We start from the raw sequence: 12,427 nt of genomic DNA, 5'->3' as shown, positions 1-12,427 counted from the left end.
GAAGAAAGTAAAGGAATGCCTGCCAGAAGGATGAAATGGTAGACGGATTGGAAGGGAATTCCAAGCTGGTCATGATCACAATGGCTTCAAGAGCAGGACAGTGTGTGGGCACAAGGCATACAGGCAAGAACTAGGTGGTGGATGGAGGTGCCATTTCTGTTTGAAGTAATGTGTTTAGGCAAAGGTTTCAGGGAAAAGAATGATGAACTAGACCATGGTCTCGACAGTGCGGTGGGGTGGGCGGGGCGGGGGGTAGGGGGACATGAAAACAAAACAACCTGGAGTGAAAAGACAAACAAAACAACTACCAGATCGACACACAGCTGAAGGATGGAAACGACTGTGCACTCCTGGTTTGCCTCAGCCAGACGACGACTTCTTTCAAGAGGCAGTTACTGTCACCACCCGGTGATGACGCAGGGGCCTTAGACACAGGTGCAGGATCGCACTGAACCAACCACCAGGCAGGCCTGGAATGGAGACTTTTTGAAACTGCTTGCTGGTGGGTGGGCCTATTATATCAGTTTGCCTCCTTCCTTTTAGGGACAGATAAACACAGCATGGATAAAATTAAACTGCTTTTACTGTGTAGAGAATCCTTATTGACTGAAGCAGGAAGTTATGTGGAAAGGTTCTGGTGGGAATGGCTGTTTTGTTCATGAATTAATTAAAATGGGGAGAACACTATTCCCTTCATTTGTCTACTATACTTCCCTTAAATTAAGTGTGCAAATTCAGGGCAGTGCCCTGAAAACCTCCTTTAGACCTTTGTTGCTGCTGAGTACAGGTGTCCTGAAACACCTAGGGCAAAAGATAGACACACAATCATAGGGAGAACCCCAAAACACCCCTTCTTAAGTTTTAACTTCAGATGCCTTTCTGATGATAGGCAGTCCCAAACTGTAATTTTCGGTCTACCAGCGAAGTAAAATTCCATACCCTCAGTATATATTCTCAGGGTACTCTACAATACCAACCCTGACACAGAAGTCTACAGTGCCTAAAAATGGACTACGTTTTTAGAGGCCTACCCTTCCAAATGCTTGCATGCTGTAGACCAAGTCAACGTGGTGAGATGTAAACAAAAGCATGATTCTGTGTAACGTGCTTCAGAAAGAGAGGCCTGGTACTATGAGAGCTAAGAACAGTGATGAAGGGGGACGCTTTGGAAAAATGGCTTAACTCTTACCTGCCTCGATTTGTTTGTAAAAGGGAGTAAAGTATATTTAGACCAAGAAACAAAAAGAGATTTAAAAAAAAAAATGGTAAGTAGAAGAGATGAAAATCATGCCACCTAAAAAAATGATCCCTACTTCCCATCAGTAAAACCAACTCAACATTGCACTTCTGAAAAAAATTGAGTAACCTATTAGAAATGTTTTTCAAGAACACAATTATTATTTGCATAACAATGACTTGAAACTTTAAAGGTAATTAACTTTTTTGATCATTTAGCAAAAATTACCAAAATACTTTCCTGCTCAATTCTCTCCTTCCCAAATTATTTTGTTTTATCTTTCCCACACAGAGACATTTTCAAGGGTGGTGAGGGCTGTTTATCTTGGGAAAATAAAAGAATAAGTTTGGTAAAATTCGAGAAAAAAAGCTGAACAAATAAAAAAGAAAAGGGGAAAATTAATCAAAGTTGCAAAGAGCTCTGCAGAGAAAACCTGGGTTACAGGTGTGGCTGGACTTGCAAGTGATTTTGTGTTTTTCCACAAGTGATTCAGCCCCTCCCCCATGCTGTTTCAGAGCTGTAATTTATCAGAAATGAGATGTCTGTTCCACTGCCTTCACTGGGTTGTTATAAAGGACAAAATGAGAGAACAATTTGGGAAAGTTTAAAGTACTGCAAAATATAAAAGACTATTAACAATTCACATCACTCTCTATAGAACTGGGAGAAGTACAGAATTGGGGGAAAAAATCAAGACATTGATATAACTTATAAAGCTGCCATTAGGTGTCAAAATACTGCAATGATTCAGTGTCTTTCCCCGGTAGACTCCACTTTTTAAAATATACTCTTAGGTTAAAAGCAGTTTAGTTTAGAATCAATTCTTCAATTCTTTGAAGCCAACGAATCATTTACAATGTGGAACATCCAAATTTGATTCTTTGTTATAAACGTTAAGTTCCACAGTTGAATCAGCCCTTCCCTGTGAAATGACAAGGATGTAGGAAGAAGTACTAATTTCAATAGTGCTTATATATAACAGGAAAATAGGGGGAAAAAAAGATGCAAGAGTATATATATATATTTTTTTTCTTCTACTAAGAACAAAAAAGCAAGTAGTAAGATAGACAAACACTTTAATGCCAAATATGTGAAACCTTTTTCCCTTTGATGACCTGTGCCACCACCATCTCTACCCCCTACCCCCTGGCCTTGTAAAGGTGTCACTAATTGTGCTTCTTTTATAATTTTTGATCCACAAGATCACCATAGAAACCAGAGAGTAGATGTCTAAAGAGCCAGTACATAATCCTGGAGAGCTGGGGTATGCAAGGCTAGAATTCCACAAGATGACCCCAGGGCTGTGAACTCTAGGTAGAGAAACCACCATCAACACAAAGGATAACCAGGTGCATCCTAATTTGGTTTTGCTGTTAAACGAGGAAGACTTTACAGTTTCCTTATTTTGCTCTGGAACTGCCTTACCACTGCAGATAGCACTGGCCATGTGTAAGAATTCAGATGAATCTTTTTTTTTAAGTAAGTGATGTCTTGGATTCTAAATTGGATACATTTTCTGGGGGTAAAGTGGACTGAGCTATGAGTTATTAGCGTCCCCTAAATGAATCATCTTACCTAAAGCAGGGTCTACTTGGTTCATCTACTAATTCATGGACAGTAATCTTAATTTCTTATGAACTATTACAACCCAATACTCAAACTATTGCTAATCGTTTAGACAGTTGATAAAGCAGTGTAAACTTGTTTTTGCCTGAACTTTATGCAAACTCCAAAGTTAAAATAAATTCACGTACAGTGTAAGTATGTTTCGATCCCTTCTACAGTGGGTCTCAGGAGACCGGGGGGAAAGGCCATAGTCTTATATGCCTAGAACTTTTCTCATTTGGTGTCAGAGCACTAATGTTACTCAGACGCTTTCATGTGAGGCTTTTCTGGGTTTCTTGGGGTTCCCCTATCTCGGAGTTCACAGACGGGCATCGTCTGGCATAGGAGATGCTGACTAGCTGCCAGTAACTCCCTTCGGCTTTGGCTTCTGAGAAAGCTCAACCTTTCTCTGCTAAGAATGCCAATGGGCAGAAAGCCTTCTTGTGTGGGGTCCATAAAATGGCTTTGGATCTTGCTCCAATTTTGTTTGCCCTGAGGCTGAAGAGTATAAATCACTTATGACTGAATTTGAACGTAAGATTTTTTGACTTATGCCTCTTAAATCCAGGGATATAAAATTCTACCAGTCTCCTGCAAAAACCGCCCTTTTTACAGATTCCCCCCGAGGTTAATTACCAAAAGCCAGAATCTGATCAAGATCTGTACAAACTACATTAGCTGATACTCCCCAGTCCCTTTTACCTCCAGGCTCTGCAAAATCTGTCAAACTTTTGTCATCCTTATTTCAAAATGGGTCCTTAAACTTTATGACTGTTTCATGACATTTTTATGTCATGTCTTAACATTACTCATTAGTGCTGAAGCATATAATTTTAACAATTCTGTATTAGAATTTTCCACTTCTTAATCATAATGGGTTTTTACTTGTTGCTCATAGTGCTTTTATATGCCTCCTCATTTTCATTGTTCTAAGAACATATTTGGCTTTAAATTTTTAAATTCTATTGCCTTTTAAATTTAACTTGTGCAGATTTAGATATCTATTATCTGTCCATAAATAGTTCAGAGGAAAAAGAAAACAAGGAACTCCGTTAACCAATCATTATCCTCTGGCTCCTACCAACTCAAAATGGATAGACATCCTGGCTTCAACAGAACTCCCCCAAAACCAAAGAAGATACTACATTAGTGTCCTATAGGTCCAAAGACTTTGACAGAGAAACTCTTGATCAGAGCCTGTGGAATAAAGCCTTGGTACATTCAACCTCTGAACGCCTTCAGGACAGATCTCTGAAGCATCCCTTTTGTGAGATATAATATTCTCAGAAGCTATGCTTTCTTTCTTTCTTTTTTTTTTTTTTTAATGAGCAACAGCCCCTCTCCACTTGGCCCTGAGACACCCACTAGCTTGACTCCATCTCTGAGACTGAGGCTACACTTAAAACTGAAGATGAACTTGGATTTTGAAGGAGGTTTTGGCAAAATAGTTTTAGACTGATTTATGAACCACCCAAGCAGTTAAATATAGTTATAAGTTGAGGGAAAGAGAAAGAGAGAGCACGATGTTTTCCTCTAACTCATACCATTACTAAAGATGACCTTGTTGGAGGGAGGATGACTCATTTTAAACAAGGCACCAATAACTTGCAGATCAAATGAGTTATCCCCCAGATAAATGTGATATTTGTCTCTCTGCCTAGTGTGCTTCTTTGCAAATCTCTACCTGTGAAGAACTGGAGGGAAAAAACAGCAAGATGAAAACATGATGGTAAGAACAGAACGAGACACAGTCAGGACAACATTCCATCCTGAATGTGCCAACACAGTTATACAGCCTGGGTCCTCAGTGTTTCCTACTGTGTGAAATGAATGGGTCTGACTGAGGGATCTCTAAGGTGCTAGGACATCTCCATTATCAGAGTAAAAATGATTCCTTTTGCCCATTTTCTAATAATGCGTTTTCAAAACCTTTCCATTAATAGAAATTTCTCACATATTTGAAAGAACTCTTCAGACACAATGCTGGGTCCAAAGTTTTCCTAGTGAAAGAAGAACTTCCAAGTTTTCCAACCACCTCCGATCATGACTGGAGACTGGCAAAGTTTCTTAGGCAGAGGCTGGAGGGGGATCTATTCAGGGATATCAGCAGTCTACTTTGTTACAAATTCATTTGCTGGCCAAGATACAAACTGCACCAGATAATCCCAAAGTCCAGCCTGGCTCTCAGATTGCATCTGCCACAGAATCATGCTGCTAAATTTTTATCTAAAATGTCTCACACCTTCCAGACACTTTGTAGAATTAGAAACCAACTGCATTTGCCAGACCAAACAGACAGGTTGTAGTTTTCCAATTGCAGATTAGTAGGCAGCCCTGATAATTTGCTGTTTGCTGTTCCCTCTACACTTCAGATGAGATACATAGAGAATACACATTGCCCCTTTTCTCCTGCCCCACGACTCTGTTAAGACATTCCCATTTTCCCAGGTCACCAAGATACAGAGCCCCAACCAACATCACTACTACTAAAGTCTCCTCTCCTGGTTTGCCAAGATTCTTGGCCAAGAGAGGAAAATTCCCGGGGGTGGCATCCCTTCCAAATTGCCAAAGTCTGCTTTCTGAGATTTTTTTGGTTACAGCATATGAGATTTCTCGAGGCAAGTGCCTGGTTAGCACCTTCCTCTCTTATGGAGATTTTAAACCTCCCCAAAGAAAACTGCAAAGTAAATCTGCTTCAAAAGTAGCGTAAGAAACTGGGCTCTGTTAACAATTCCTTACTGTTAGTAGGAAATCTTTATTCAGCCCCACAGCTAAAAAAAAATTCTAATTATTTCAGGACAAGCTGCTGTTTCTCATGTTCTGATCCCGGAGCTCCCCCTTGTGCCCTAATGGGAAACTGATTCAAGAAAGAACTAAAATACACTTAGATTGTTAGGTTCAAGCAGTTCCCTAGAGCAATGGTCCTCAAACCTCGATGTGCATGACAATTATATACAAAGTCTTATCAAATATGGGTGAATGATTACCCTTTAGACTAAGGTACTTTAAATTAGCTTTTCAGAAAATTAAAATGCAGAACAAAGTTTGAGAATTTGTCTCAGTGGGTTAAGATTAGTAGTTCCTAAGTTTTAATATGCTTAGGAAGTGTCTTGCAGGTTTTCTTTTAGGATTTTGTTTTTAAGTAGTCTGTACACTCCGTGGGGAGCTCTAACTCAAAACTCCTAGATCAAGACTCGCACGCTCCTCCATTTGAGCCAGCCAGACTCCCAGAACTGTTTTGTGTTTAAAAAATATATATTCCTATGCCCAACACTCAAGATATTCTTTATGTTTTTGGAAAGATCCAGAAATTGATTTTTAAAAGAAACCCCAAGGTATTCTGCCACGAGTGATCTTGAGAAACCCTGGCAAAAACAGTTATATTCCTGAAGTAGAATAAACTACTACAGGTTAAAGGAAAAACTACTTTTCCCCTCCCCACAAGGAAAAACTCAGTTTCTAAGTGCCATAATTTAACATCAGGAAACTTTTTTTTTTTACCTTAAAACATCAGAACCCACCTTGGGAGAGTTAGAGTGGATATGTTTTCTCATGGAAAGATCTAATCTTTGGTAATATTATCTGCTTGGATGAGACACCTGGAGAGGCTTTGGAAGCCATCCAGGTAGACTCCTAGAGGCTAGACTCTGAGAGGTTCATTGCTAAATCCAAGGAAGGACGTTATAAGTGCTACCATTAATAGAACAAGCATCTTAACTCAAAGCTATTTGGGGGGATATCAGGGAATAATTAAAGAAACTCTAAACACACCTTCTCATAAACAAAGGGTGCTTTGCTGCCTTGACTCTAGCTTGGATGCTGGCATAGGGATCCTCCACCAAATGATGCCCTTGAGCATCAGGCTGCCTCTGTCTCTTACACTGATGTCTAGTAACTTTTATTATGTTCTCCTCTGATCATATACTTCTCTCACCTTGAAAAGGTGAAAAGAAAAATTAATTCCTAGATCTATGAGAACCAGAGAAACACAGCTGGTCAAGAGGTGAATACGAGTGTCCTTTTGTGCCCCAAAGTAAACCCACAATATTGATACCCCTGGAAATACTTTTAAGATGCCGAAGCAATGCTCAGACCGCTGATTTCCAATACTGATGTCCTGATATGAGTAAGCAAGATAGCTTAAAAGCTCTCAATGGTTACTGCGAAACTATCAAAAACAAAACTAAGTCAGTCATTTTCTTTTAAATAAAATTTAATATAAAATTTTATTTAAAAGAAAATTATATATGTATATATATATATACACACACATATATGTGTATATATATATATATACACACACACATATATATTTATGTTAACTTGAGAAATACGTTCAAGTCGAACTATGATAAAGGTACCTTAATCCAACAAATATTAGAAATAAACAATCTACATACAGAACAATGAATAACTGCAAAAAACAAAAATCAGCAGACATTTAAGTGTCACTCACACCATGAAAGCATTATTTACGTTGACAGTTCTGAGTCCATGAAATTGCCCGTTTTCTCCTAGTGTTTCTACCCAATATGGACTGTAGAAGTCAAATCTAGACTGTGGAGAGCTACTGCCTCAACTCCAGCAAGTCAAATGAACTGTATTATATATTCTATAGATCAGATTCTACCTTGGTGATTCTGCCACTATTAATCAGAAAACGGAGGAGCTGGAAATGGATCATACAAATTATCCACCCTGGCCCCTATTCTCTCACAGAGAAAGAAACCATGATTCAGAGGTTCAATTACTTCAATCTAGATCACCCAGGTGGTTCGTTGTTGATCAAGAACTATAAGCCAGGTTATATATAATCCAGCTCTTAAGGAAATTGGGACTAAAAAGTAAGAATAAATACAAGGATACAAACACTGTAATTATATGTTGAAATAATTTTCAAGACAATTAAGCAAACAGGAGGCGAATATGTCTTTGAGGAGATTGGGATGTACTGAGATTTGTGAGGACTTGTTCCTCTTAAGAGACACACAGCATATCCCTATACTAAAAACCTACATATTCTTCTGTTCTCTTTCTGCTTTGCATTCATAGGGACCATGTTTTAACATAGTAAGATTCTGGGGAGTTTTGATTCCTCACAATAAATACAAATGTGAAACAATCACACAGAAATAAGAATACCTGGGGACTGAAATCATTCCTGCTCCTGGTTTAGTAGGATTGCACCTCATTTTCACAGCAGTTGATCGGCCATTAACACAAGATGTTGTAGTTGTAGAAGACCTATTGAAAGGCAAATGTCATTCCACAGAACAGACATGACATAGATCACCAAGACATAAATATCCTGTGTAGAACTACTTCTATACTCTATGAAACAATGAAAAAGAAAAATGTGTCCAAGTTCACTAATTGAGAATTTTAATACAAACTGGGCTCATTTGCTTTCACTGCCAATGAAGAGTTGACTATTTTCTCAGCTAATGTGATAAGCTATCATCAAGGTGTTTAGCAAAGTTACTATAATTATAATCAAAGTCACAATCAAAAAACATTTTTAAAGGGAAGAGAAGCCATATCTACTTTTGCTGTTATTAAGATGTGTGAATTACAAATACTGTCTAGACAATGAAGTAGAGTCTCTTTATTGCCTAATTTAAAAGAATATATATAACAAAGACATCTATCTGAACTATAACACTTGCAAAATATTTCATGTTTCCTACTTTATACTCAGTCTTCCATTTACAAACTAATCACTGATTATCTGTTAAGTATAAGCTACGACTCTAGGCACCCTGAAGAGACATTCTTTTGATTAAAATTGTCAAGGTAAGCGGCATCTTCACTTACTTATAAAAGAAATGCACATCTGGTATTTGGCTAGGTGGAAGTGGAAACATATCTTCTTTTATATTAATATTTTGCAATGTAGTTTCAACTGTCACTCCTAGATAACAATAAAAAAAAAAGCTATTAAGCAATACAGGAAAATTAAGTTTATTTAGTTTCTGTGTATGTGAATAGAAAACAGCTTCACTTTGATACTGTCATTTGACCAGAAATATCGTATTAAATTAATGTGTTCATGGTAAGACTAAGAACCTTACGAAGCTCTATAGAATAAAAAAATAAAACAATCTACTCCCTAGCTCTGTTATTTTATTTAAGTCACCTCACTTCCCTGGGTGTTATGTCCTAATTTGTAAAATTCAAGAAGTAATTGAGATAATCTCTAAAGCCCCTTCCAGCTCTGACATTTCAATAACCTAACAATATAAAAAGTTAGTTTTTGTAGAACAAGCTGGGTTATTTTGCTAATACAGCTTTCAACTCAGTATAGATATACTTGAGAAAACAAAAAATTTTGTGCCCTAATAATTTCCAGAAAATAACTCCAAAACTTGTTTAATCTAAAAGTCAGGCATTTTTTCTCATTCCTGGTAGGCAAAATGAGAGCAGAGCCAAAATGCAAGCAATAACAGCAACCTCTCCTTCAGAGGAGGAGTTCTGATGCGGAGCACAAGCTTGGTGACTGACCTTGGTGCTGAAAATTAAAGCTCAATTCCTCTAGAATCTATAGCAATGGTCCTCAAATCTACTGTATGTTAGAATCACCTATGAACCTTGTTAGATTGATATGTTGTTAAATGTTTTATCACCATACCAGAGGTTCTAATGAACTGGATCCCTAAAAATAACTGAGAGGTCATTCTTCAAACTTTCCTATACCTTCCAGTCCACAAAGACAGAAGAAACAGGTAGGGAATAAAACTTGGCACATTCACCATTGCTAAGTGTCACCGGCTTACTTCTCATACAAGAAAATATTATGCAAACTGGTGGTAAATATTATGATTTAGATTTATACATTACTTTTTTTTTACTATTATTTTGTTTAAAGTTTTGGTTTCCAAACTTATTTTGCTTCTTAAATTCCTAGAGAACTTGATGAAAGGCACAGACTCTCAAAAAACATCTTATCACGAGTTAATATGTAAACTCAGAAGATACTTGTACTCACTTAGATGGATCAATAGATCTCAATTGTAGGAGCTTTTTAACCATGTTACAAAGGGATTAGAATTACCTATAGCCTCCATCATCTATGGCAAATACCAACACAATGACAAGTTATCAGTACTATAATTTTAGAATAACTGCATGCATGCATATAGGAACGAAATGAAGCTTACCTAAAAATGTATCTGCCAGAATGATGGACTGTGATGATAAGGCTGCTCGGAAACCCTTACTCTCAGAGGGAATAATAGTTGACTGGCATACATATGCTCCTACCAAATTCGTGTAATCATCTGACCCTGCCACCATTTCCTTTACTGTAAAGTCTGTTATATTGTTGGTACAAAGAGCCATCTTCTTCCCCTAGGAAAACAAAGTCATCAAGAGGTTTTACTGAAGAGTCATTCTCTAAAGTGGATCTCAAGAGAGCTAATGACTCTAGTAGAGCAGTGGCTCTCTCCTCACTGCAGAGATTCTGCTTTCAATAAAAGGAAGTGGGGCCCAGGCACCAGCATTTAAAAAAAAAAAAAAAAGCTCTTGAGGAATTCCAACGTCTAACCAGGGTTGAGAGTCATTTAAGTTATAACGAATATATACACTCAATACTACACTGCTCATCCAACTACAAGCATCATTTATGCTGATGAAAGCCATCTAATTTAAGGAACTAAAATCATCTACGAAACCGTTGATTCATTGGATAGCAATGCATTCAAAGAGACCAGATAACTCTGAGTGAAGGTTTTAATTCCAAAGGAGAAGACTTGCTCTTCCTTCTCCTTTACCGGCCTATTGTGGCAGAAAGGAAATGTGAAGGCTGAAGAAGAAAGCATAAAAGCCATATTGCAGTAAAATCATAGGACCCACATCTAAGTTCTTAATAGTTGGCCACTACATGTGTCTTTACTCAATGACATGTACCTACTCAACTACACAGTAAGTTGAAGAGAATACAGAGATTTACTTTTTTAATCATTTAATCAGTTGGAATATATAAAGTTAAAAGGCTATTTAAATATACTATAGTCCCACTGCAAATGACCATAGCTTTCTCTACAATGTCTATGAAGGAATATATAAGGGGGAAAAGGACATGATTTTACTGATCTTAGATGTAAAGTAAGCACACATGAGCATAAAGAAAAGAATACAGATTTATCTTTCTTAATGCAGCTAACAATCCAAACAAAAAATTTTCTCCCTCTACCAAGCCTTCTCACACTACAGGTACAATATACTTTTACTAAGCTTAAATTAAATGGCTGAAGCCAAGAAGATGAAAACAATGGAAAAGATGAGAGAGAAACTACTGAGGAAAGAAAGAGGTAAACTACAATAAAAGGAATGAGGACAAAAAGGAAAGAAAGAGGACAGAAAAGAAGAGGGGAAAGATGGAAGGAAATACAGTGGTAACACAGGCACAAGAATAAAAAAAAAGCATAATATAATGTGTAACTAATCTCATTCACTGCTCCACTCAGTATTCAACATAACAGGTATTTAATATTTATTTATTTGTCAAATGAACTGAGTAACTAAGCAATAAAGTGTGTTTGATCTCTCCCTGTAAAATCAGGACAGGACAAACACTATACCAAATAAATTTACACATCTTTTTGTCTGAAAACATCTGTGGTCATCAGATCTCTTTTTGTTCCTTTGCACAAAGTGTGGCACAGCATCTCATAATGAAGACCACTGGAGATGCCAAAGTTAATAGGGAAAGAAACATGGAGGAAATGCCTTATTACATTTTCATCATTGCTAATGGTGTATACATATACATACTCTCCTACCCCAACCTCATAGATCTATAAAAATACTGGGCATATAGTCCTGTAATTCTTCCCATTACCAGCATTAATTGAGGTTCTGCTTCTTCCCATAGAAAAATAAGATCCCATTATTTATTAGCAGACACTACCTGATCAAGCGACATTTGTCTCCTGCTTACCTCCTTTTTTATTGTTGAATAAACTTCCTCTTGGAAGTCTTTTTCTTTTAAAACGGACGACATAAAGAACAGTAAAACTTTCCCAAACCAAAACTGCCAGACTGAAAAATAGGTGGGATTGACAAGCCTGACCCATTTTTACAAAAAATGAAAGATGCTTCAAGTACCTACACCTTAACTCCAAGCTTTGGGCTTCAGTTGGCTAGATAAGTGCCTTGATGAATGCAGAACCAGACAAGGTTGGCCCTGCTGGAGAAAGCTGCCAGCCGGCCTGCTAGGAGGCAACACAGAATTTAAGCAATCACAGCTCAGTTTCTGACATTTGATTGTTAGTTCCCATAGAGATTTTATTGGGCCATCAACACAGAAAATATCAACTCAGGCAAAGCCGAAATACAGCTCCATCTCACTTTGACAGCCAGAACTCACCTCATGCCCACATAAACTAATATTGAAGAAATGGAAGTATTTTGTTCCTTTGGAAGTAAAGCTGGGTCCATTCATTAACGAGCCCACGCTGCTGAGGTTGCTGAAGTCATAGTGCAAACTCTGATTTTCTTTTTCATGGTGGAAAAAGCAGTCACTATAGCAAACTGAGTGGTCCTTTGATTAGAGATTAAGAAATTAAAAAATATACAGCACAAAAG

The 12,427-nt window shown here is 37.6% G+C and overlaps 1 protein-coding gene across 3 annotated transcripts in view; it reads right to left on the bottom strand.

Annotated features, from left to right (window-relative positions):
• ELAPOR2 (endosome-lysosome associated apoptosis and autophagy regulator family member 2) overlaps positions 1–12,427 on the bottom strand; it is a 180,680-nt gene that overhangs the window by 28,152 nt on the left and 140,101 nt on the right. For all 3 annotated transcript variants that reach the window (XM_027071781.2, XM_053218527.1, XM_053218529.1), the window contains 4 exons: positions 12,210–12,383; positions 10,000–10,189; positions 8,657–8,753; positions 7,985–8,086 (listed from right to left, as the gene is read on the bottom strand). In XM_027071781.2, the coding sequence (XP_026927582.2) occupies positions 7,985–8,086; positions 8,657–8,753; positions 10,000–10,189; positions 12,210–12,383 (563 nt within the window). The remainder of the gene's footprint in view (positions 1–7,984; positions 8,087–8,656; positions 8,754–9,999; positions 10,190–12,209; positions 12,384–12,427) is intronic.

Source organism: Acinonyx jubatus, chromosome A2, assembly GCF_027475565.1.
Source record: "Acinonyx jubatus isolate Ajub_Pintada_27869175 chromosome A2, VMU_Ajub_asm_v1.0, whole genome shotgun sequence".
Lineage (NCBI taxonomy): Eukaryota > Metazoa > Chordata > Mammalia > Carnivora > Felidae > Acinonyx > Acinonyx jubatus.
The sequence above is the reverse complement of the archived record's forward strand: the minus strand, read 5'-3'. Positions and strand labels throughout refer to the sequence as shown.